The sequence below is a fragment of the Anthonomus grandis genome, chromosome 12, assembly GCF_022605725.1.
Source record: "Anthonomus grandis grandis chromosome 12, icAntGran1.3, whole genome shotgun sequence".
Classification (NCBI taxonomy): domain Eukaryota; kingdom Metazoa; phylum Arthropoda; class Insecta; order Coleoptera; family Curculionidae; genus Anthonomus; species Anthonomus grandis.
Window position 1 is genome coordinate 1,219,780 of NC_065557.1, and position 13,077 is coordinate 1,232,856.

General features: G+C 32.8%; 2 protein-coding genes across 2 annotated transcripts; one reads left to right on the top strand and one right to left on the bottom strand.

The window, feature by feature from the left end:
* Nucleotides 1–861: 861 nt before the first annotated feature.
* On the bottom strand, nucleotides 862–8,533 carry LOC126743168 (juvenile hormone epoxide hydrolase 2-like). The gene is made up of 7 exons (XM_050450149.1): nucleotides 8,378–8,533; nucleotides 8,117–8,241; nucleotides 7,867–8,059; nucleotides 7,525–7,818; nucleotides 1,459–1,713; nucleotides 1,174–1,408; nucleotides 862–1,118 (listed from the first exon to the last, which is right to left on the bottom strand). Exons 1-7 carry the CDS (start codon nucleotides 8,415–8,417, stop codon nucleotides 908–910), a joined length of 1,353 nt encoding a protein of 450 aa, XP_050306106.1. The 5' UTR covers nucleotides 8,418–8,533; the 3' UTR covers nucleotides 862–907.
* Nucleotides 8,534–9,009: 476 nt separating this feature from the next.
* On the top strand, nucleotides 9,010–13,077 carry LOC126743169 (uncharacterized oxidoreductase YjmC-like). The gene is made up of 5 exons (XM_050450150.1): nucleotides 9,010–9,187; nucleotides 9,249–9,416; nucleotides 11,977–12,380; nucleotides 12,429–12,624; nucleotides 12,680–13,077. The coding sequence occupies exons 1-5, from the start codon at nucleotides 9,082–9,084 to the stop codon at nucleotides 13,024–13,026; spliced, it is 1,221 nt and encodes a 406-aa protein (XP_050306107.1). The 5' UTR covers nucleotides 9,010–9,081; the 3' UTR covers nucleotides 13,027–13,077.

A 13,077-nucleotide genomic window follows, 5' to 3' on the forward strand; every position in this document is an offset into this window, starting at 1 on the left:
CTCATTTATTTTGTAGGAAATTTTATATTCTACAAAAAAGGAAATTGTAACTTTTTTCATAGGAATGAAAGTTTAGGCTCTATGAGGGCCCAAATGGAGTAAGAATCCGTAATGAGAAGAAGTAGGGGTTGAATTCTTCTTTGAGGGTGGCAATGATCCAGAAATCAGGTTAAAAGGGTACAAAACTGTAGGGAAATGACTGCCTGGACTAAGTTATCGATTTATTCCAGGCAATTGTGCTTTAGGGACTGCCTGGAATAAATTGTTGCTTTATTCCTGGCACTTCTTGAATTCTTCTGTACAGGTGGAAATGATCCAAAAATCAGGTTAAAGGGGCACAAAACTATAGGAAAATGACTGCCTGGACTAAATTATCGATTTAATTCAGGCAATTGGGATTATGCTAATTGTGGTGTAAAAAATCCAGAAATCCCATTAATAAATTTATTATTATAAGCAGTTGGGATCGGTTGTGCTTTAAGGGCTGCCTGGAATAAATTGTACTTTATTGGACCAACAAACGTGACTGAGGAGTAAAATGAAGGGAGAATCTTAAATTTTTAATAACGATAGGCAACAAACCAAGCTATCTTTGGATGTATTTGACTTAAAAAATTACTATTGGGCTCATTTTATAGGAAATTTTATATTTTACAAAAAAGGTAAATATGATTTTTTTCATAGGAATAAGTATTTACGACCTATGAGAGCCTAAATGGAGTAAAAACCCATAATGAGTTAAGGGTTTTGTACTCCATCTCTACTGGAACGTTCTTATCAGGAGTCTTAGAAAAACATGGGATGAGAAGAAGTAGACAAACACAAAGATGAAGATGAACATGTAGACGAAGAAGGAAAACGTTTTTTCTTAATAAAATAAAATCTGTATTTAATGAAAAGAAACAAATCATGTTCTCTTCTTATGATACTCCTCAAATTTCTCAACTGCTGAAAAAACATCCCGAGTAAAAACCTCCGGAACCTCAAATGCCGCAAAATGGCCCCCGTCCAGATCATTCAGTTGTAAATTATTCCGATAAATGTCCCCAAGAAGTCCATCGGCCACGTAGAAATCGTGGGCGAATCTCGCTATAGCAGTGGGAACTTTCAGAGGCCTCCTAAAAACAATTAATAGTCCCCATCACTAACAGACTCTCTTTATCCAGAACTCACTGTAGCACTTTCTCTTCCGAGTGCCTCTTACTGAAAGTCTCCGCGTACAATCTAAAGGAGGTGGTGGCACTGGAAGTCCACCAGTACAACATAACGTTATCCAGAAGGTCTGTGTAAGTGAACCTTTCCAGTAAACCACCGTCTTCTCTTCTCTGATACGCGATGTTCGTGCCAGAAGTGAATTTTTCCAGGATATAAGCCGCCAATCCGGCCGGCGAGTCGGTCATCGCCACACCTAAAAATCACTTTTTTTTTTAATGGAAATTTTATCGGTTTCCTGGAAACCTAAGGTGTCCGGCTTAGTGGCTTGCAAGTGCAAATATCCAGTTTCACGGATCCTGCCTTCCAGTTTTCTCCATAAGGGGTAGACTCGGTGTTGGTGCTCTGGCTTCACCACCCACGAAGGGTAAAGTTGCCCCAAGAAGGTTTTTATGTACGCCCAAGGGGTGCTGACGTACGCCATGTTGGTGTGGTACCCGAGGACTTTTTCTGGATAGAGCACTGCGAGGCCTTGGAGGATTATTGCACCAAAGTCTCCACCTGCAATAATAATTGCTGACATTTAGCTGATACTTAGTAATTATACTAAGTGATTGGTTATTAGTAATTATTGTACATTATATATAATAATAATAATAATAATAATAATAAGACGTTTATTAGCCACCAATACAAAAAAAAGCATAATTACAGAAGGTAATATGATTATATACATGGAATTGAATATTAGAATATTAAACAAAGAGAGCATATTAAAAACAATAGGTTATATAAAGAATTTAGTTAACACAAGTAAGGCAACTAAAAAGCCATGCATTCAGACTTCCAGAAAAGAAGGAAACAACTTCCTGGATTCTGTTAAGGCTTATAATAGAAGAAGTGAGAGAAAAAAAAAACAATTCTTATAGACAAACTAAAAAAAAAACACAAATAGGTAGGCATATACTTATGAGGGGAAAAAGCAGTAGGGGGAAAAATGGATGAAACGGAATGAAAAAAATCTTCTTTTTTCTTCTTTTTTTTTTTTTTTTAAACAGTTAATTTTTGAATAATAAATGTTAATAGAATATTTTACGTTGCATTCAGTTAGTTAGCATGTGCGTAGTATTTTAATAAAGAAAGGCATTCAAGAAAAATTAAGTTTGATTTAAAAGAAGAAGCTTGGTTTTTAATTTAAAAGTTAAATTAATTATTTTGAACTTATTAATCAAATTTGGTACGACATAAGAAAAGGATCGCTTAAAGAGTTGTTTGCTATGGCTAGGAATTGTTAAAAGATTTTTACGTCTTATATTAAGATTATGCACATCAGTACGATAGGTAAGCTTTTCAAGTAAATAAGGCGGAGTTTTTGATTTAAGAATTTTGTAAGAAAAACATAAAATATGTAATATTCGTCTATTGTGCATATTTAGCCAACCTGCTTCTTTTAATTTATAAGAAATATGTTGCCGTCTTCTTATACCAAATATAAGTCTTAAGCAAGAGTTTTGAAGTTTTTGAATTCTACCTGAGTCGGAGTTATCGAGACATGGTCCATAAATTGTGTCGCAAAAATTTAACGGTGATAGTACTAAAGCATCACAGAGCAGTTTTTTGATACTTGAGCTTAAAAAAATGTCTTTGACGATATATTGTTTTTAAGGCAGAATATCCATTTTTTAGTTTAAGGGTAACATGTTCTTTGAATCTAAGTTTATAGTCCATTACTAGTCCAAGATTTTTTGCAGAGTTTTTAAAACTTATTATATTGTTATTAAGGTGTACATTTAAATTATTTAAAATATTAGTTCGATGATTGTCACTACAAAAAAGAATAGCTGCTGATTTAGTGGGGTTAATCTTTAGAAGTAATTTTTGAGTTTCTATATTTAAGGTATTTAAATCCTCATTTATATATTGATTAGCTTGGACAACATTAGTGTGATGAAATGAATAAAATAGCTGGGTGTCATCTGCATAGCAATGGTGTTTACAGTGTAAAATTTGTGAAGTATAAAGAGTATAAAACAAAGGACCAAGAATGCTACCTTGGGGTACCCCAGAGGTAACATCCAGTGCATTTGATTTATTGTTATTAAGCACTACTCTTTGTTTTCGATTAAACAAGAAAGAAGACACCAATGCCAACGCAGACTCAGCAAAACCCATATATTCTAATATAGTTAGTAATATTCTGTGATTTACCATGTCAAAGGCTTTAGAAAAATCTAAGAGAATCAACACCGTAGCTTTATTTTTATCAAGTTCCTTAAAAATATCATCAGTCACTTTAGATAAAGCGGTTGCACAAGTATACCCCTTACGAAACCCAGACTGGTATTTAGGAATTAAATTATTTACATTTAAATATTGAACTATTTGATACTCCATAACTTTTTCTAATATTTTTGATAGTATAGGAAGTACAGATATTGAGCGAACACCATTAAATTCAACAGGATTTTTTATTTTAGGCAAAGGAATAACATTGGCTTCTTTCCATTGATCGGGAAAGCAGTTTTGTTCTAAACATACGTTTATAATATGAGTGAGTGGTTTAATTATGGCAGGACAACAAAGCAAAATCAGGGTAATGTTTAATTGATCAACGCCAAATGCTTTAGATTTAATAGATTTTAAGTAATTTATTATTATATCTTGTGTCACCAAATTAAATTTAAATTCAGCCAAATAATTTAACCTATGTTTTTTAAAATACCCAACAAATTCTTCGTCAGGGTTATTATTGTTTTTGTTAATATTAGAAAAAAAAAATTAAGTTTATCTACATCTTGCATAAGAGGAGGAAGTTGTATATTTGATTTATTAGAAATATTTAGTTTATTAAGTTCTTGCCATGTTTCTTTGTTATTACATACTCTAAATCTGTGAGCCAGGTATGCCTTTTTTTCCGCCCTAATTGAACTAGTTGCAAGATTTCTGTACTGCTTATAATTTTCCCAATCCTCGCGACTTTTGGTGTTGCTAAATTTACGTAAAGCCGAGTTGCGAAGTCTTTGTATAAATCTAATATTAGGAGTAATCCAGGGGCAATATGGTCTAGTTTTACCCTTTACGTTTTTTATAGGAGCATGTAAGTTAATTAATTCTAATAAAGATTGAGTAAAAAAAAAAACTTTATTATTTAAATCGGCCATATTGTACATATTATGCCAGGGAATCGATTCAATATCAGACTGAAATAAACAAGTGTTGATATTTTGTAAATCTCTATAAGTGAAATTATAAATTTGAGGCTTAGGTATATCAAAGTTTATGTTGCAGTAAATTAGCATATGATCCGATATTTCAATATCCCTTATTCCACAATTCTCCACCGACTCTAAATTTGAGAAAAGTAAATCAATTAAAGACATAGTGGTGTTGGATATTCTGGTAGGGTCAGTTATAAGCTGTTGCAAACCATATAATTCAGTAATTTCGCTTAATGATACCTTTAAATTCAAATCTAAAAAATTTATATTAAAGTCACCCAAAAGTAAAATAGACTCATAGTTAACATAAAAGTCGGTCATAATATTTTCAAGACGGGAATAGAATAGATGTATGTCGCTCTTGGGAGGACGATATATATTACCAATTAAAACTTTTTGATTATTTACTTTTAATTCGATCCAGACATGCTCAAGATAATCGCATGTTTCCTTAAGAACTTCACGATAGTCGATACATGATTTTACATAAACAGCTATACCACCTCCCCTGCTTAATCGATCTGGCCGTATGAGACTATAATTTTGCAATTCTATGACTTCGTTGGTAACCCCTGTATGTAACCATGTCTCTGAAACCCCAATCAAATCATATTGATAACTATCTACATGTACTTGAAAAATATTAAAATTATTTAAGATGGACCTTGCGTTAATGTGTGCACATGAAAACATTATTTTAAAGCAAAATAGAAAATTTTTTGTTAAACAATTAAGGTAAGTAAGTACAGGAAAGGAAAAAAAAAAGAAAAAACAAAATTAAACCTAACAACTATCTATAATTATATACACATACATACATATACATATATTTTTCCCTTTTAATGAACACCGAGTTAAGTAAATTAAACACTTATTTACTTTATTTTAATCGTGTTTGTACTATCCTACTCAATACAAAGAAACTTTAAGCAAAACAGAAAATTATAGTACCTATAAATACGTTAAAAAATAAATCATTTGCATTTAATTATTTAACATTTTCAATTTTTTGGCTTTATTGTTATTATATGCATATATATTTAGTAATCATTAGCGTAGAAATATCATTAAACAATATTAGTACCTAGCTTTCAATCATGAATATTATCTACAACTTATTGTTTACAAAATTTTGCAATTCAGAAAAAAAAACAAAGAAAAAAAGTCCTTAATTTATTTTTATATCAACTAGGCATGCAGAGAAATTTATAAATTTTTATTATAATAATAGTATGCAAAAGCCAGTCGATCTTTAAATATAAGTTTAGTTTAGAGTATAAGAACGTCTGTATTTATTTTTTAGGAAGATATAATTAAACATTTTCATTATAATAGTAAAATACATGCACAACCTAATGACCAAAATATTAACGTATTTAATTAGAGAATTCATTAGAGTACCTGTTTATATAGTGTATAAAGTGAAACAAATGTCAATAGAGTGTTTTTTAGAATTTGTTAGGTTGGCAGAAGTGATTGATAAGTAGAGAGATGATTATGACGTGACTCGATTATGGCGAGACGTATTAATTTATGTATTTCAAATTATGGATTTATAAGTTTTATGAGTTGTAATTTGGGTATTTATTTAACCGAATAAAAGGCCATTTTACAACAACAAAAGTAAAATTTCCTATTATGTAGATTTGGATGAAAGTATTGATTGGGTGTCTGGTATAGGGCTGGTGATTAATATGTGATTTTAGCATTGACTTAAATAAATTTGCAAAATACACCATACACGTATTCTAAGACAATAAATAACTCGAATTTGAAACATAAAAGAATAATATAAGGAAATTTAATTCTGCACTAGTCAAAGTACTTAACATAAAAATTTATAACGAGGATGAAGAACCGAGAAAGAGAGAGAGAAAAGGATAAAGGAGTAAAAAAGGCAAGGAAATATAAAAATGAATAATTAACCGAGTAAGAAAACTATGACATCACAGAGTGAAAAGCTTGATAAATAAATTTTTTTACACTGTTTTTAAATTAATTTAAAGAAGAGAAGATGAGATTTTCTGAATAAAGGACAGATCAAGAGCTCATGGTAACGTCAAGAATGTTTGTTTAATTTTTTTTTCTTAAAATATAATTTTATAAATATATCGATTATTATTTTTCTTATTTGCTTGATAAATTCTAAATAAATCATTAATCTATAGCTGAATTTCTACATGTAAACCATTTATACAGCATGTGTTTCCCAATAAGATACCTCATTTTAATATGGGAGAAATGGTTTTGAAGATATGTTGGTAGTATCAATTTAATATAATCATGGACTTGAGTGTGTTAAAGTGTGCTCATTATCTATTATGCTACTTAATAAGTTTATTTCACTAATGCCAGGTTAGTCGAGTTTTCAACATTTTTTGAACAGATAGGCTGCGACAATTTTTATTTGTTTTTGCTTTTTATTTTGCCGATTTTGCCGAAAATTATAAAAAACTTTTTTTTTCTTGGAGTGAGATTGGCAACGTGAGTTTCATTTATTTCTGCTAAAATTCCTTTCATTCTTTTAGCATGTGGTACAGTTATAAATTCAATTATGGCTTTTCAATCAATTCTCAATCATTTCTTTATATTACCAAATCTAAAAGGAACATTGAAAACATTTTTATGGTTTATTGAAATAATATCGAAATATAATAGATGTTAATACAGATTGACAGCAGGCAGCCAGTGCATCGCTTTTATTGGACATGAGTAGCTAAAAATGAGCACCCACTCGACCCATTCATTTTGATTTCAAGAAACCAAAATCGTTCCTTTAAAAAAATATATATTTTTTTATAAAATGATTAACTAAAAGTAAAGACTGGTTATTTATAAGGAAATAGTAGCCAGGCCATTTTGAATGCGTTTTTGAGATTTTATTAATACACATTTTAATATCCTATCCTAAAGTCAAAAATCAGAACAAACCCATTGACAAAATACTCATCTCTTTCAGTCAGTTTTTCCCAAGTACGTAACTCAATGTTGAAATCAGATGTTTGATACCACAAAACCCGTTACAAGGCACTTATATTTTCAGCTACTTTTTTCCAATTAAACCGACTGTTTTAATAAAACAAACTCAACGAAAAATTACTCCTTTTTTCGATAATCAATTAATTCGTAAATATTATACCAATTTAGTGCTTACCTTGACAATAAAACTTCTTATGTCCCAACCTTTCCATAAGGTTCGACATTATGACAGCAACCTGATTAGAACCCAATCCAGGTTTAGCAGCCTTCTGTGAAAACCCGAATCCTGGAATATGAGGAGCAACCACCTCAAAAACGAAATCCCTGTCATCGCTGACTTTGGTCAAGATTCTTATGACGTCATAAAACTCCCTGACCGATCCAGGCCAACCGTGGACAATCAATAACGGAAGCACCTTTTTGTTGCCTGGATTCTCAGGTTTCACATGGAGAAAATGGATATCCAGACCTAAAAGTTCATAGTAAAAAGTCAATTATTGGAAAGGTGCTTAGGGACCTTGGATGTTCGTTTTAAATTGTGGATACTGGTTTAGATACTGTTGCCTCTCAGTCCAGCTATACTGGATCCTCCAGAATTCCAATATCTCTTTCAAGAGGTTCGTGTTCATTCCATACTGCTGCTGAACACCTTCTAAGGGAGGTGCCAAGGGTCTTACATGCTCCAGTCTCCATTTAAGATCCTCCTGGTCCTGTATATTAAAGGTTTCTTTAAAAAAATTATTTTATAACGGTTCAACAGTACTCACTTTCGTGGGAATGTCAATGGTGAACTTTCGTACTGCATTATCAGGATTTGCAGCGCGTTCTCCAGGTCCCCAGTACCGGTTCTTATCAAATGTTAGACTGCTAGTTAATTTACGATAAAAAGTCCCTATAATCCCAAAGAACACTAAGAATAACCCCGATTAACCATGATTGCCACTAGCAATTTCCTTTATAATAATAATAATAATAAGGGAAATTTACTTGGCACAGTAGCGTAACATTTAAGCCTCATTAGTACTTACTCGTGTCGTTTTCCGCTAATAAGAATTTACTGCTTTTCATTTTTTTGTTTTCTTCAATAACGCACCGCGGTGTACTGATGAACTCACCGTTCAGATACAATAATAATAAGATAACGGCATATTAATAATGACATGCGCGGATAAATGTTGTTGCTATTTCAAGTTTTATCATCAGGACAGGCTCAGATAGTAGGGGTATGAATCATTGATTGAATAGTTAATCAACGATAAAACAGTGTCGGCACAAGAAAATGGAATAAAAGTTGAATCAAATGTAATTTGTTTCCTTAGGATATTTTCAGTAGTTTTTGAGAAAATCGAGTTCAATTGAGGTCTGGATGACTTAGAAGCTTTTCATTGAAGCTCGAGTAACGTGTTTAGGCGATTTATTTCTGATTCGAATACAAGTTGTTCCAATAAGATAGTTTGAATCATTCTTGAGGCACTTGCAATGAAGAATATCTCAATCAGGTTTGAAGGGGCATAACTTGATTTAATTAATTCACTTTCGGCCTCAAAACAACAACAATTTTAAAGAATTAAATTCTGAATCTAGCGCAATTTGATTCACTAAAATACCTTCAGTACTTTTTGTTTGATAATTATTAACATACCGAACCCACTATTTTACAACATGACACTGTTATCACATTTGGCAAATAAAATTTATTACATTACCAAAAATTCTCAGTGAAGCGACAATCATGGCCCTTCAGGCCTGTATTTCCATATTTGTAACGAAACTCCTCACTCGAGAGAGGCAACTCCTCACTATATTAAAAAATACAAAAACGTCGGTGTGCGAGTCAAGTGAGTATGAGGACGTCTTAAAAAAAAAAACATTGAAAACTTAATCGGTTTAAAATGATAGAGGAAAAGCCTCCAGAAATCCTAATCACCCCGATAAAAGAAGCGAAAAGGTTCATGAAGGAATGTTTCATCGCTCTCTGCGCTCCTAAGGATAAAGCGGAGGCTGTAGCTTCAAATCTGGTGACAGCTGACTACAGAGGGTTTTATACACATGGCATGAACAGACTGGGTGAGTCTCTAGCCAGAAGTTTCCTAGTTACTTAGCTTTAAACCAGGAAGAAATATAATTTTGTGAACTTTTCAGCTGACTCTTCATTACTTAAAGTTAATTTGCTCAAAAACTAGTTAAGCAATCTTAATGAAACAAATTGCATTGAAATCAGAATTAAATTCTTTACAAATGTTCTTTTTAGACTAATAGGCCGCCACTAAACCTTTTCAAGTTATCCAGTTGTAAACAGTGAACTCTAGAACCCCTCATTCCTAACTGACTTCATATCATTCAAAATCAATTTTCTTAAGAAATACTTAAGCGATCTTAATTAAACAAATTGCATTGGATTCATAATTAAATCCTCTAAAAATATTTTATAAGTCCAACAGACCTCAAGTAAAATCTTCCAAGTCATCGGGCTTTAAATTCTATGATGCCTTATTCCCAACTGACCTTATACCATTCAAAAACAATTTTTTCAAGAACTACTCAAGCAATCTTAATGAAACAAATTGCATTGAAATCATAATTAAATTCTTTATAAATGTTCTTTTTAGACTAATAGGCCGCCTCTAAAACTTTCCAAGTTATCCGATCTTAAATAGTGAATTGTAGAACCCCTTATCTCCAACTGACTTTATAACATTCGAAATTAATTTTCTCAAGAACTACTAAAGCAATCTTAATTAAATAAATTGCATTTTATTCAAAATTAATTTCTCTAAAAATCTCCCTTTAAGCCCCACCGACCGCCACTAAAATCTTCCCAGTTATCCAGTCCAAAACAGGTAGTAAAACAAAAACTATTTAAGTAATCTCAATAAAATGATTGCATTGACCATCACTGAAATTTTCCAAATTATCTAGCCTTAAATTAAGTGGAAATATATTTTTTTTAATTTCCAGCAGACTTTTCATCAACTAAAGTCCATTATCTCAAAAACTACTTGAGCAATCTTAATGAAACAAATTGCATTGGATTCAGTATTAAATCCTCCAAAAATGTTATTTTTGGCCCAACAGACTACTAATAAACCTTTTCAAGGTATCCAGTCTAAAAGAATGAACTCTATAATCCCTTATCCCTGATTAACTTCATTCAAAATCAATTTTCTCAAAAACTACTCAAGTAATTTTAATGAAACAAAATGCCTTGAATTCAGAATCGAATCCTCTAGAAATGTTCCTTTTACTCCAATAGGCCGCCACTAAACCTTTTCAAGTTATCCAGTGAACTCTAAAACCCCTCATTCCTAACTAACTTCATATCATTCAAAATTAATTTTCTCAAGAAATACTTAAGCGATCTTAATTAAACAAATTGCATTGGATTCATAATTAAATCCTCTAAAAATATTTTATAAGTCCAACAGACCTTAAGTAAAATCTTCCAAGTCATCGGGCTTTAAATTCTATGATCCCTTATTCCCAACTGACCTTATACCATTCAAAAACAATTTTCTCAAGAACTACTTAAGCAATCTTAATGAAACAAATTACGTTGGATTCAAAATTAATTTCTCTAAAAATGTTCCTTTTAGTCCAACAGACCGCCACTACAAGTTTACAAGTAATCCAGCCTCACATAGTAAACTCTATAATCCTTTATTTCCAACTGACTTTATACCATTCAAAATCTATTTTCTTAAAAACTGCTTGCGCAATTTTAATGGAACAAATTGCGTTGCATTCAGAATTAATTTCTCTAAAAATTTTGCTTTTAGTCTAATAGGCTGGTACTAAAACCTTCCAAACTATGCAGCCTTAAACCAGGTATAAAACCAAAATGTACTTAAACAATCTCAATGAAATAATTTGCCTTTCATTAAGAAATAAATCCGTACATTAGAAGTTTCCAACTTATTCAGTCTTAAACCAGTTAGAAACATTTTTTTTTAATTTGTTAGCTACCTTTCATCGCTTAAAGTCAATTAATTTAAATACTACTTGAGCAATCTCGATGACAAAAACTGCATTTTATTTAGAATTAAGTCCTTTAAAAATGTTCCTTTTAGAACCAAGGACCGCCACTATAACTTTACAAGTTATACAGCCTCAAATACTAAACTCAAGAATCCCTTATTACCAACTCACTTGATATCATTCAAAATTAATTATCGCAAAAACTACTTAATCAATCTTAATTAAACAAATTGCGTTGTATTCAGAATTAGTTTCTTTTACGCTAATAGAGTACTACTAAACCTTTCCAAGTTATCCAACCTTCAACAGTAAACTCACTAATCCTTTATTCCCAAGTGACTTTATACCATTCAAAATCAATTTTCTTAAAAACTACTTGGGCCATTTTAATGAAACAAATTGCGTTGCATTCAGAATTCAATTCTTTAAAAATATGCCTTTTTGCCGAACAGACCGCGACTAAAACCTTCCAAGATATCCAGCTTTAAACTAGTTATTCGTCTTTGAATCCCTTATTTTCAATTATTTCTTTGTCATTTAAAATCTATTTGCTGAAACTACTCGAGTTCTTAACCTCCTCCTATTAGATGGATATACACTCTTTTATGCTTCTGTCTTTCTTTATCTCAAGCACCATTTATTGAATCCATAGAAAAGTACGTAAGAGACATTCAAAAAAAGCGAACGAACCCATGCGCCGATCCAGAAATAATCAAAGAAACCCCGGCCTCGGCTTACGTAAACGGTAACAACGGTTTCGGAGCCATCACCGGCAACTTCTGCATGTGCTTGGCCATGAAAAAAGCCAAAAAGTGCGGAGTGTCTTTTGTTTCCGCCAAATGTTGCAACCACTATGGCATATCAAGCTTTTACTCCTTACAAGCGATAGAACAGGGACTAATTGGGCTCAGTTTCACCAATACGTCACCCCTAATGACCCCGATTAGGGCGAAAAAATCTTGTTTGGGCACCAATCCTATTGCCCTGGGTGCTCCTGGTTTGTGCGGGGATTCTTTTGTTCTGGATATGGCCACCACAGCGGTTTCTTTAGGCAAGGTAAGGGTTGCAGCTGGATTAGGCAACTGATTAATCAGGGTTGTGTAGATCGAGATAATGAGGAGGAAGGGGTTACCCATCCCTCAAGGATGGGCAGTTAATGAGCAAGGTCAAAATGAAACTGACGCCACCAAGGCTTATAAGGCTGCCCGGTTACTTCCAGTTGGTGGTACCGAAGAGAGTTCCGGATACAAAGGTTATGGCTTGGGCATGTTGGTGGAGATATTTTGTGGAATATTGGCGGGTAATTTTTCTATAAACTGAGCAAAAGAACACACTAAATAAACAGTCTTTTGCAGATGCCAACTATGGTCCGAAAATAAGATCGTGGGCTAAAGTGGGCGATAGTTCGGAGGCGGCCAATTTGGGTACCGCTTACATGGCTTTGAACCCCGACATGTTCGGGGATCATTTTCAGGATCGTATGCAGGACATGATGGATTATTTGAGGTGTATGGAACCGGCGGATCCTAAGAAACCGGTGATGGTGCACGGGGATTGGGAGAGAGCGAATATGGCGCAAGTGGACAAAGATGGAGGGCTGAGGTATGTGGCCAATCAGCACGAGACCAACGCGAAACTGGCCAAGGAGTTGGGGATAAAGCCACCCAAGTCCTTTCCTTTGAAGAAGAGTTGTTGTTGTTGAAATTGTTTGTAAACGTTTTATTGTTTTTTTAATATAGCGTCTATAAGTAGA